We start from the raw sequence: 13,204 nt of genomic DNA on the forward strand, positions 1-13,204 counted from the left end.
TGTAGCCATAGATACATTCTCTCCTGGTCATGCTAAACCAGATCAAATTTATGAGGTTAACTGACCTACTTTAGGTTTGGACCAGTATAGAGAGAGGTGTAATAGGACTCCTTTGTGTGTGTCCCCCAGGGCTGCATAGAAATAGATGTGGTTTTAATGTCTCCTTCACTATCAGTGTTGTGTTTCTCTCATTTTTTTTGCATCACATAAAGTTTTAAACTGGGCCTGGTAAGGTGTAAGGTATACTGAGGCAGGCTGCACTGTGGGGCCTTTCTTCTGACCTCCAGTCTTGTAGACCCCAAGGTCAATGCATGGTGCTGCAGGGCAGATGACTAGGGGCTGGATGAGCTGCAAATGAAGCTCCTTTGTGCTGACCAAGAGCAGAAGCTGTTCCTCTCTTCCAGGCACCAGCACTCTCATTTTACTGACTGGAGAGTAGCAAACACAGACCTTCTGCGCTGCATGGTGGCTGTGAGGGGACCAGTCAGCACCTTGGGCACAAGCATGTGTGACCACCACTTTGGAAAATGGGCTTGGAAGCAATCATTTTCTTCTAGAAAGTTAGCAGTGTTTTCCTTCTAGAAAATAACAGTTTCCAGCAGGGAATTCTTGAAAATAGTTAAATATTCTCCTAAAAGACATAATTTAACTTCAGTCACCTTCAGTGTGCCCAGCACCCAGGCTGGGTCCTAGGCCAAGGACAAAGGGGGCTGTTCTGACCTTCTCCCTGGCAGTTTGATGTATTTGAAACAGACCTCCCCAGTAATGTATTTTTCTGAGCTGCTCTTTGGTTTGTGTTTTCCAGAAGCGCTCTGGAGGCGTGTGCTCATACCTGCACCGCGTGCGCCGGGCAGCGCTACCCCTGCAACTGCTCCTCCTGCTCCTCCTGCTCCTGGCCTTCCTCCTGCCCCTGGCAGAGGAGAGCCACAGCTGCACCCTGACCAACAACTTTGCTCGCTCCTTCAAGCTGATGCTGCGATACGAGGGCCCACCTCCGACATAGCTCCTTGGCACGGCACGAGGTGACGGCAGAAGGGCAGACTCCTTGCTTTTAATTGCAACTAATGTAGATTTTAGGGCTTCTAACACAGCCATCATGCCAGTGGGATAGATCACATAATGAAGCATAAGATTAATCCACTTTAATCAGGTATTTGAGCAAAATTAATATTTTTACACTTTTTTATTATTGTATGTATAATATGTATATAGAGATTGTGTATGTATGTACATATATATATATAAATGCATATCTGTGGTCAAACTAACAACCACCCTCCACTTATCCACTGTTTAAAGATAATTCTGCAAAGTTTCTGCCATCTGCCAGCAAGCAATACTGAAGGATGGTGTTGTGGGATTTTCTGGGTGATTTGTAACGTCAGATTCTTGTTTACAAATGAAGTCAGAGCAAGTGTGAGAACATGTGGTCATGCACCAGGGTGTAAACTGGAGAGCAGGCACAGTAGAATCATGTTTGGATAGAGTGGTTGACATTCAGTCCAAGGAAGATTTGGACTTTTCTCTTTGAAATCTTGAGCTGATTTTTCGGTATCTGGATACAGGGATTGCAGAAGCTAATAGAAATGTTTCTACTGACTTCAGTAGGAGTGGGAGTGGACCTCCTCTTGTTCTTATTTTTTAGAAGATTTCTTCTCCAATTACTGTATTCTCCAGCCTACCTGAATCAGGAGAGGTGGAATACAGTGGGAAGAAAGCTAGGAAAAAAAAAGAAAAAAGAATATATTTTTTTAGCATCTCTCTAGCAGGAGAACTTTTAAAATCAGGTCATAATTTTCTGAACAAATTTGTGAGCACTGAACAAAACCTTGTATCACCAATATTGTCTATGAAAAATAGTGGGTTTTTTGTGTTTGTGGGGTTTTGTGGTTTGGTTTGTTGGGTTTTTTACTTTATAAAGAGGTATTTGGTAATGGATTCTAAAGCCTGAACAGTGGGATGCAGCCTGGCTCAGTGTCAGTAAAGCAAAAGTTGGAAGTACTTTAGTAATACCACCCTGGAAACAAGATTCCTACCTAGGATTCCTTTGTATTAATGGTTTATTGAAATTGTGTAAACTGATTGTATCAAAGACAGTGAAGCACAGATTTCTATGTAATCTAAACTCTAAAATTATGGCAACTTTTCATTTATTTACCTAACCCTATGTCTGATTTATCACATTTTTGAATGTACATTATACATTACCTTTTAATGTAAAAGCAATTCTCACTTCAGAGTGATGAAGGCATTTTTAGTGGTGTTTTACCTAATTGACTCCTTTTTCCATTTCTGAGAGCTATCCCTTATTGTCTCATACAGTAGTAATCATGAGGAAAAAAAAAATAACAGAAGAAACAGTTACTTTCCCTCTCCTGGCTGTGTTGCAGGATGAATTACTCTTCTGTGTATCAACACTTGGTGTTGTTTTCTGCATAAGGTCTAAAATAATACTGTAGCTGACAGACTGAAGGAGGAAGGCACTTACTTAACAAAATCATTAAAGTTCTGTTCAAGAAGCAAGCTTGTGTAGAATCAGGAGGCATAACAGCATGGAGCTCAGTTTAGGCACAGGATTGGGAGAGCAGGCAGTGTGAAAGAGGAGCAGCTAAACATAGAGAGGAGAGGTGTCCATCAATTTGTAAAGCCTTAGAAAAGGAGTCACAATTAACACAGAGGACAAAAGCACAGGCTCTATGGAGGAAAATAATCTCAGAATCCTTTTGGCTCCCCTTCCCTTCTACAGTATTGGTAATATGACATATTAAACAGCTTTTCTTCAGTTTTCAAGATTTAAAATGGGGCAAGTAACAGGGCTTCTACCAGTGTTCTGAGGAGATTTCCACCACCAGGACTCTGTTTCTGACTATACTGGGTTTGCTAGTGTTGGATTAAAATGCCAAAAGTCTGCTAAAAGTGTAAAGAGTGGAAATTAAAGGAGAGACAACATTGATGGTGAAGGTATCAGTCAAAGTGCAGGGGAAGCATGGAGCAGGAGCTGAGCTGATGTGGGTTAAAACCCTGGATGTCAGGAGAAGCTGACAGCAGAAGAGCTCTCAGAGCAGGCAGAAGGGACTGGAAGCAGAAAGGTGAGGACAGTCCATGTATGCTGAGCAATAAGACATTCACTTTAGGAAGCAAAGGAAGGCTTGTGTTTCCTTTCATGAAGGAGCCAGATGGAGAGGAGCTATGATTTTTCAGAGAATGGGGCATATTAATTCCTTCTTTGCAGCCATTCTTCCTGGGGACAGAGGACCTACCTCCTCCTCTCCTGAGTAGCTGTGCAAGTGCCATGCACATTCTTCTAAAAATTGCTGCCAGCCCTGGGGGAGGAAACCCCTGTGGCTGCCCAGCAGGGAGTTAATCATCATACACATCTCCATGTCAAATTAAATCTTCCTTTAGAAAAGAAGTGTGGGGGAAGAGGGGCAGTAACAAAACCTGCTCTGTGTGGTTGTGGATGTGTGTAGGTGTGCACACACCTTTCTGTGATGTAGCTACATTGCAGTCCTCTTGGTTTTGCTGAGCTGATCCAGGTAATGAAAGTAAAGTACCAGTGAGAAAGTAAAAATAATGAGGAATAATAAAGCTGCAAATGGAGGTCAGTAGAGAAATAGAAAAGTTTTTTCTATGAAAGCCCAAAATCTCACATCAGATTTCTTTCTGCCAAGCCTTTCTGATCTGGGTGATTTTTATGGGTTCACAAATGCATTTGACACCATGGGAGTGTGTCACAGGGAAAAAAAAATTCTGCACAGAGGATCTTACAAGAACAACTGCATCATCACCTTGATGTTTCAGTGTGGTGGCAGGTTTAAAAAAAAAAAAAAAACAAACAACTAAATTAGAAACACACTTTTGCTGCTGGGTTTGCAATCAGTTTATTCTGTAAGTCCCTTGTCTGTAATCTTGGAAAGTTTTGCTTTAAATCTCAGTCAATCCATTCTCATTAACTTTAAAAATTTGAATATCTCACAGAAGTGATGAGTATTTCTACTTCTTTGCAATGAAAACTACCCAAAGCACAGGACTTTAATGTTCATATCACTGAAAACAATTTAAGTCTTCCATAATGTCATTTACATCACCTGTCCAAGGCAGGTGTAAGATTTTTCTGGCAAAGAAAGAAAGAAAAAAAATCACAAAAGTAAGCTTGAGATGTAAATGTGAAATTTACTTTCTTTTTTATTCTCTTGTGGGTTTGTTTTTTTTTTTCTGAAAAGCTTGCAATACTGATTCCTGGGAGTGTGTGTAAATATTAATCAAGTTAGTAATTGGAATAATGAAAACAAACTGCCCAGTCCATCTTCCAGGAAACTGTACAAAGCTCAGATTCTTCAAAACACAAACTAAATCCAAAGGATCTTGTTTTTAAGAACTGGTTTCCAAACCAGTCCTTAAAATCTTGAGCACAGTTCCTTGTCTTTGCTCACAGATGATTTGGTGGTTATATGCTCACTTTTGTGCCTACAAAATCCCCAGCTCATACATCTCTGACATCCAGATGTAACTGAGATGTGTTATAGCTCAGGTTCAGACTGGGGCCACTGCCTTAAGCCTTCCCTTGCCAAAACGTGGGATGCACAGAACCCTGGATGTGTCTGCAGCTGAGGACTTTCACTATTTTGCCCCAGTGCAGATGCAGCCACAGTCAAAGGGTGCTAAAACCCTCTGAAACATATGGAGTATGTTTGAGGTTGTGAGTGGTTTGTGCACCTGGCCTACCCTCCCTGCAGACACCCAGCCTGTTCACGGAGCTCGTCCGAGCTCTTGCCTGTGCTGTTAGACCCAGGAGCTGCTTGACCACGTTAATGACCCTGCAGTGCTGAAGGCAAAATCCTGCACTCCATTGCCCATGCATTACAGTAAGGCATTACCCAAAGGCACACTTCAAGCCCAACCTTTGGCACGAAAGCAAGCCTCATTTGTAAACTGTAATTGATTTTGAAGCCTGATGCTTTCCAGAGAATTTTCCATGGCAGCAATACATTGAGGTAGAAAATTGCTATTGTGCCCCATGTCTATTAAACAGCCCTTTCTCTGATTCTAGCCAGCAATTTAAATGGTATGAAATATTATTTATATATGCCCTCTCCAGAAATCTCTGTATGAAAAACATCTTCAGTTCTAAGCACATACATTAAAAATGTTCTATTCCTCTTCTAGCACTCAATCTCCAAAGCAATCATGATTTCTGCCAAGTGCTACTCTACTTGTACAGATCCAGAGACTTAGAAAACTCAGATACTTGAGGCTGTAAATAAAGCTACTAGGCTAACTAATAAAACCACCTAGTGATCACTGAATAATTTGGACAGTTTTTAGAATAGCTGTTTGCTTCTTCTTAATCCCTTTTGTTGGAGTATTTGTAGACCTTGGAGAGAAGAAATGTCTCCAAAACTTGGCCTTTCCTAGACAGACAGATGGTGATCTTTGCACATCAGAAGAAATAGTATTTTCTCTTTAGTTGCTCTAAACCTCAGGAGTTTGCTACATCTGATCTCTTTTTCAATATTTAGTAGGGAATGTTTTACTTTGATGTGTGTGCATACACATCTCATTAGCATTAAAGAGATTTGACGAGTGAGTTCATGTGCAATAAGTCTTTTAACTTGTGTCGACACAAGAGAGTACATTGTTCTCTTTTCTTTAGGGAAAAAAACAACCAAAACTGCTGTGTGACAGAGATTCCCAGACCAAACATAACCTTTTGGAATAACTGATTACAGACTGAAACTAAATTATCCACCATAGGAAACTGGAAAAATAGTTTTGCCTTTCAAGAAATGCTGGTATAAAACCCCCAATAAACATGTCTTTGCCAGGCATCATAGATGTCATAGGTTGTGTACCCAGCTGGCTGTAAGAGCTGCTTTTGGAGAGTTTACTACCTCATGGACAGTATCACCTGCTAGGGTGCAGCTGGAAACACATTTGTCCAGAGAACCTATACCAACTTCTTCCAGAATTGCTGGAGGCTATTGAGGATGTTCTCAGCAGCTCCCAGATCACTGACCTGCTCTGAGCCATTACAAGTTTATTGCATTAATTTATCTGTCAGAGGTTGGCAACTCTCAGAAACCAATTTATTAAAGTACTAAAAGTAATATTTCTGGTGCAGGCAACATGATTAATTGAGAAATCAATCTTATTACTTTTGCCATATTTAAAAAAATATATCTGTTGGTTATACTGGAATATAAGCAGGTTAGTTGTAGGTGCTGGGTAACTGCAGGATGTTTTAGGCATGAGGCATTTTGACTTTTACTTGTCATTTAAGAAATGTGGGCTAATGTTACACTTGTTAAATGGTAAAACAAAACAAAGATTCTTGAATTTAAAAAACAAACAAACAAAAACTCTTAAAAAAAGAAACAACCCACCAAACAGAAAAACCCCAAAAAGCAAAGTAGGAGGGAATAATCTGTCACACAGTTGCTTTTTTAGTTATCTCTTTTCTATCCAATTTAAGATATGAATATGTGTCTACTGGAGAGTTATCAGTAGATCTGCAAAACAAGGAATATATATCAGGAATATACCAGTTCAAACTGTAGCCTAAAAGGCACTTCTATTCCCTAACCTGCTTCAGCAAATGCCAGATTTTACCTCATTGTACCTGTGAGATAAGAACCCTCCTCCTCGTAAAGTGTGGGTAAGGGGAAACTGCAGAGCTTAAGGTGCAGCATGCCACTGGAAGCAGCAGGAAACATTAGATCTTCCAAAGGCAGCCTGATATCTCCATGCAAGTGGAACTCTGAGGTCTGGCACAATGAGAGCAGTCCAGGACTAATGACAGGAACAAGGGCTCTGCCATCCTGCTCTGCCAGACAGAACTTTGAGAGCAGCCATCAGCACAGCTCAGTTTCATGTTCCTGACTGCGGAAGGAGGCTCCCCACAGGGTGATTCACTTGAGCTGAGATTTGAGCCCTGGAAGGGCTTTTATCTTTTCATTAAATACAGAAGAAACTGCTAAATTAAAACCCCTCAGTGACAGGTTAATGGTAGGTGGTGGGTGCTGATGCTCCAGGAAAAGATACAGGAAATGCTGTTATAGATGGAAAGCTAGTCATGATGGTTTCTGATCAATCCTCAGGAGACAGAAATGCATTGTAGAAGTGAGGTGGGAATTTTTCTGCTCCTTTTAAAGTAAATGTCAGGTGTTGTCTTTGGTCTTCTGGATTTTGGGGGCAAGCCTGTTTAGTGCCTTAGTGAATGCTAGTGGCTTTCTGGCTTCAGAGCCATTTACACCAGCAAGTTCCACATTATTCCAAGTTGTGTGATAAAGGTATTCCCCTGAACTGGTTTTGGATCAGAAACCTTTAGTCTGTGCAGTGGGGATGCTTTGATTTTCCTTCTTTTGGCCACTTTGTGTTAAATCCAAGAAAGCAGAAAGACCAGCACCCTTTCCAGGCCATGTTTTGTCTTTCCTTCTTTTATGAGAACAGAGGAGATTTGGCTTTGCTTCATTTCCAAAGTAAATTATCCCAATATTTTATTCTTCTTTTCCTGTTGCAGTTCTTCCATAGCCTAGACCATTCCTATCACCTTAAGTGTTTCCAGTGGCTGTTCTTCCTCAATAACTAGAGCAAAAAAAATCTGGTCCAGTTTCAGTGAGTTTAAAATCCAGTAATTTCTTCCCCCATTGTAGTTCCTCCTGCAGATGCTCTGTCTGTTTCTGCTGTCCCCTGTGTCAAACCAGCCTTCATCACTATCTGGGGGGACTCTAGTCCTGGCCAGCCATTTCTTCCAAGTCTCCTGGCCACGTCCTGCCCACATCTGCCTTCAGTTTTGGCTCAGGGACTGCCCTTAATAGTCACATCTGCAGACAGGAGTGTGAGGGTGTCACTTAACAAACAATTATTAATAATGAAAGCCTTGCTCTTAGCATTGTTCATAGCCTGCCCTGAGCCTCTTTCTCTTCTCTCTAAGTAGGTTTTGATGTGTAATCCAATTTCTGTGTGCAGAAAATTGCCCCTCAGTCAGCTGCAGCTCTGTTTCCCTCACATTGTCACTGCTGGGGTAAGAGCTCCCAGGTGCTGCTCAGCCAGGGTCTGTGCCCTTGAGCTGCCAGGAGTGTTCCACTGTCATTGTTACACACCCTAAATAAGCCAGAGCCCTTTTTTTCTGACCTGGGAGGAAAAAAAAAAAAAAAAAAAGAAAGAAAGAAAACAAAAATGATGGCTTTTAACAAACTGATTTCACAACTCATTTATCAAGCCCTATAGCAAGCCATTCATTTTAGCTCCTTTTTGCTCCATGAAAAGCTGTGTGTTAAAGGGGAGAGGTGAGTTTGGAGAGCAGTGCCACCGCCCTCAGCAGCACTTTGCTGGGAGGCCTCCCACTGGAACTCGGGGGTAGGAGCTGTGATTTCTCCTGAAGTGATTCCCACCTAAATCAAATTATTTGTTTTGTCAAGTCGATTAAGCACTGAACACCACAGACTTTGTTTCACTACAGATGTGAATGAATGCCTCTGTATGGTACTTTCTGTTGCCATGAAATATATATATATATATATGTATATATATATATTTGTGTATTGATGTATATATATATATGTAATGGGGAGCGTAATTATTGCTCTACTCAAAGAAAGGTGACATTCCACTTCAATGTAACTTTTAAGTGCAGCTTTTAAGAGAAACCATGTCTTAAAGGGAGGCTGGAAGTGTTTAGAGGTACATGTTGTAATGAGCTTTGATGAGATTTAATAAGCTTTGAGTTTGGGTTTCAGTCTTTAGGGTGAAAAGCACCCAAGATGATTTTCCAGCACATTCCCAGATCAAACCCTGTAAGAATTTAACCTGGGAGGCATTGCTTGAGCACTGGCTGTTCCTGAAGGTGTTTGCATGTGCTAGGTGTGTGTCTGTCCTCAAACTCCAGCCTCCATTTTGTACATTAGTTTGACTGGAAGGCAAAAGACACACCTTTGTCTTGGTCCAAAATCCTGGTGGTAATTTTTGCCACAGTAGATGTTTTCCCTTTGATCAGTGTGACTCTTCCAACTTTTTTCCCCTTTTAATTTGTTTTAATTGAGTTTATTGGGTGATTCCAGGAGGGCACATTCCATCTGCCCAGCCTCAGAGCTTCCCTTTCAGGAGCACACCTTCTTCTCATTTGTTTACTTGACTGTACTGGACCACTGTGAAGCAATTACACAAGCAATAATGCAGGTGTTGCATTTTTCTGTCATTGCCTTTCGTGAGACATAGCTCTCCATTGACACTGAAAAGTGGTAGGAGGCCCAGAAGCTGCATTGTTGTTTACTGGCAATATAACCCATGTCCAGTGTTCCTGCAGAGCTCCTCACTCCTCAGAGCAGGGGGCTGTCTTGGGCCCAATTTAACTCATAAGCCTGGATTTTAAACTGTTTTGGATTCCTTCACCAACACTCCATCAATCTTGCTTCCATCAGTTTTTGTGCTTTTGTTTAGTTTCAAGCTAGAAGAAAGTTTAAAGAAATGTGCTAAGACTCCCATATAGGGTGAGTAAATATCCCATATATTTCACAAAAATTACGTCAAAATGAAGGGATTTGCTCTCACATTGAACAGAATTAATAAATTCTAACTGATAAATTAAATAGTTATTAAGAACAGCCTGGAGCAAAGTTTCTGCAAATGAAACTGTTCTCGGCTTTTAATTTAAAAATCAGCAAATACTGAGGTACATTTTGCTGCTTTCTTTTAGAAGTGACGTGAAACTAAAATGGGAATTCTCCTTAACAGGAGGTTTATTGACATGAATCTAAATTTCAGCAGCATGTCCCATGTTAGATCACCTGCCTGTGGGCACAGGGAAAACCAAAGGCTGTTCACAAGAGAAACTCATATTATGAATGGTTTTAAAATTCTTCAGAGCTCCCATCCACTTCCAAATGTCAGTAATGGGGAGGATCTGAAACCTTCCTGTGAACCCTGTCATTTTGCATGTTGAAATCCTGGCTTGAATTCAGGTCTCCACTTCAGCTTTTGTAAATGTTAATATTCAAGTAGAACAAAAACCTTAGAGGCAATTACAGCATGAACATCTCTTCTAGTTTATGTATAGTAGCTGATAGCAAAGTCTGCAGTAATAATCTGTGTTTATACATGTGCTGTACAATGTAACAGTAGGGTACAAAATGCCTTTTAACTGTCACAAGGAAATAACTGGATTGATGTCACTTTTTGCTTGTATGAATATAATTATTTGCCTTGCGGGGACCAGCTCCACTTTTGTCATGTTATTTATGATTTTTGAATAAAATTGTGATAAATTAGGCTCGTTTCTAAGGTAAACAATACTGGAGCCAAGCAGCTGTCTCTGGACATGTGCATGTTATCACAGCTGATATCAAGTCCAGGTCTGACTCCTTGCTTTGCTTGGACCTTTCTTTAACCTTTCAGGCTTATTCAGGGAAATGTGGACCACTCTATTTTCTTATTAAAAATACGGCTTTATGAAAAGCTGAACTTATTTTTTAAATCCTTTCTTTTCTGGTTCAGAAAGACTGTAACAATCATATTTTTCTAAACTGCCTATTGCTTGTGTTGGGAAATTATATAGAGATATATATTTTGCTCTACAGATTTCCATGTACTTTTGGAACTCTTTGTTTTCATAGATAAATCCTCCTGTTTGCTAGAATTAGCTCAAAAAGCTGTAAGCTTCTGTATACTGACTCTGTGAAATTCTATAAAAACGCAGCTGCATCAAAAGACTGACTTTATGTTTTATGTAAATTGTTGGAGCTAAGTCATCCTGAGTGTTATGCCACGCAAGATGTACAAAAAGAAATCAGGTCATTGTTTTGAAAGGCTGGACAGCGTTATGTCACACTGCCTAAAAGTCCCAGATGAAAGTCAGGAGAGTTTATGCTAGAAATGGTACCATTTTGGGCCCTGAGTCTGTAGCTTTTTTACACTGTTTAAAACCTTATTTGAAAATTAGTCCCATGAAACTTCAAGGGAAATATTAAAAATAAGAGCTTGTGGTGTGTGACTAGCTATGATAAAATAAGGATCTTTTCTAATGAAGAACATGGCCTTTTAAGTAGTTAAGAGGCTATGATTTTAGTATTTCAGGACAATTTTTTGTTTTCTTTTCTGAGCTGTGGACTCCTCCTGTGTATTGTGGATTTATTCCATAGCTGAAATGCCAGATTAAATTGATTGAAGCCCCATGAGCAGATGAACATAATAGAAAGCTGCAGTGAAATATTGCAGAAAATGGCCTGATTTCATTCTTCAGAGCAATAGTTAAAGTAACTCACAGCCTTGGCTTCTTTGCACCTGTGAAGCAGAGGCCCTTGTTTTGTACCTCAGCTGTGGTATAACATGGAAGGATTTCTGCTCTCTGCTTGGAAAATAGTGTCTATTCCTCATCCTTGTCAAAGCATAATATTTCCCAAGTAAAAAAAAAAATCTGATTCTTCAAGACTCATAGGAGAGTTAAGGGGCAGCTGGAACCTTCTGTGATCTAGCCACATTATTCCAAAAGTTTATCCCTTGATGACAAATAAAATATGATGTGACTTTGCTGTTTGCAAGTAGGATCAAGAGACTGAAAATTCATCACCCCAAGCCCTTGCCTGTTCTGTGACGCTTCAGTGTTACCAATGAACTGTATTGAATTGGATTATAAAATCATAGTATTTTATTGCATGTGTCCTTTTTTGAAATGAAAATATAATTGTATTTGATGTTGCAGTAAATAAACACATGTGCATTTCTTTTTAAGGACTTTTAGGTTATTTTGGGTGGTGGCTACACATTTTTGCTGTGCTTTTTTCATACCATCAGAGTATTTGGGCTGACCTAGAAACAACCAGAACAAGTGAAGCAAGGATAAAATTTGCTGTTTCCTGCCTCTCTGCTCAGGTATCACTGGAAGATGGCTGTGCTAAATGTAGCTACTTCATTCTAGTCCTCTGAGATTTAACAGAAAATGTCAGCTTTTCTGTAAGTTATTTAAACAGAATTCTACTGGACCTGAAGAAAATGTGAATTTGCTAAATCATATTCTAATTCAGCATAATTTCTTATGGCATTGGCCCCTGACACTCTCTGTGGGTTTCTCTTCAATCCCAAACCTGGTAAGACAAAGGGGAGATTTTTTGTGAACCTTGGGTTTGAGGTTAACACCACTCACATGTAATGAGCTGGCAGTTTGTTAGTATAAGCACTGCTGATGAAGAGCAATCCCTGCAGCGTGTGTGTATGGATGCACAACTCTCATTAGCAGGTAATTGCTGGTTTCTTTCCTTAGTCTTTATGAGACAAAGTCTGCCCTGATATCAAAGGGCTCCGCAGGCAGTTACTTCTGGACAAGTAGAAAACCACTACAATTTTTTGGGGAACCTGTGGGTTAGGTTCCCTGTTGCTTTTATGAACACACGGGGCTTTATGCAGGTCTTTGACTTCTCTCAGGCATTTGAACCATGTGATCTTGTGCCTTCCTATGAGCTGTCTCCTGCTAAGCCCAAATGCAAAAGTACAAATGCAGACACTTCAGCTGATCGTAGCTGGGTCAAGGTTGGAGCAGCAGCCCAAATTCCTCCTAGGAGAGAGCAGGGTAAAACAAGCCCAGGGCTGTAGGAAGAGCAGAGAGTCATGGTGGGACAGTTACATTCCCATTATGGCTACTATTGGTGCATTAAAGAAATTTCTGGTTTTACAGGTTTTTGTTTTTCCTTTGCAATGCATTTTTTCATCTTGCAGTTTGTTTTTTGTGGAGCCAGAAAGGAACCTGCTTTGTGTTTATTAGGCCTCTTCTTCTGGAACCAGCCAAAAAACTTGAGGCTTCATTTTGTCCCAGACACTGTACAGAGACCAGGAAAGGCCTTTGTCCAGCAGGAAGGAAAAGGGCCTATGAACAGATAAAACAGCTCATGCTTGTATGGGGAATGGATATTTTGTTGATCAAGTTCAGCCTGCAAACAACTTTGCAGCTGATTGGTGGGAGTTGAGACAGTCAGCAAGAATTATTATAAACACTTTTAGAGGACAATGAAATACTCCAGGTAGTTATAAATCTCTGAAGTCATATATTACTGCAGAAACACCTGTTTTAGATAGCAACCCTGCTGCTAGAGGATGGAAGTTTAGGTTGTAGCAGCAAAAGGTGGCAAGTTCAATAAATAAGAATAATAGGGTAAGACCCTCAAGTGGAGTAAATCAGTGTAGCTTCACTGAAGCTGTTGGAACTAAGTCAATTTAC

At 40.4% G+C, this 13,204-nt stretch overlaps 1 protein-coding gene across 2 annotated transcripts in view; it reads left to right on the plus strand.

Annotated features, from left to right (window-relative positions):
- Nucleotides 1–11,724, plus strand: part of SYNE3 (spectrin repeat containing nuclear envelope family member 3) — a 65,002-nt gene extending 53,278 nt beyond the window's left edge. For both annotated transcript variants that reach the window (XM_053980649.1, XM_053980650.1), the window contains one exon: nt 806–11,724. In XM_053980649.1, coding sequence (XP_053836624.1) covers nt 806–1,003 — 198 coding nt within the window. In that variant the 3' untranslated portion in view covers nt 1,004–11,724. The remainder of the gene's footprint in view (nt 1–805) is intronic.
- Nucleotides 11,725–13,204: the final 1,480 nt, after the last annotated feature.

This window comes from Vidua macroura, chromosome 6 (genome assembly GCF_024509145.1).
Source record: "Vidua macroura isolate BioBank_ID:100142 chromosome 6, ASM2450914v1, whole genome shotgun sequence".
In the NCBI taxonomy this organism is placed as follows: domain Eukaryota; kingdom Metazoa; phylum Chordata; class Aves; order Passeriformes; family Viduidae; genus Vidua; species Vidua macroura.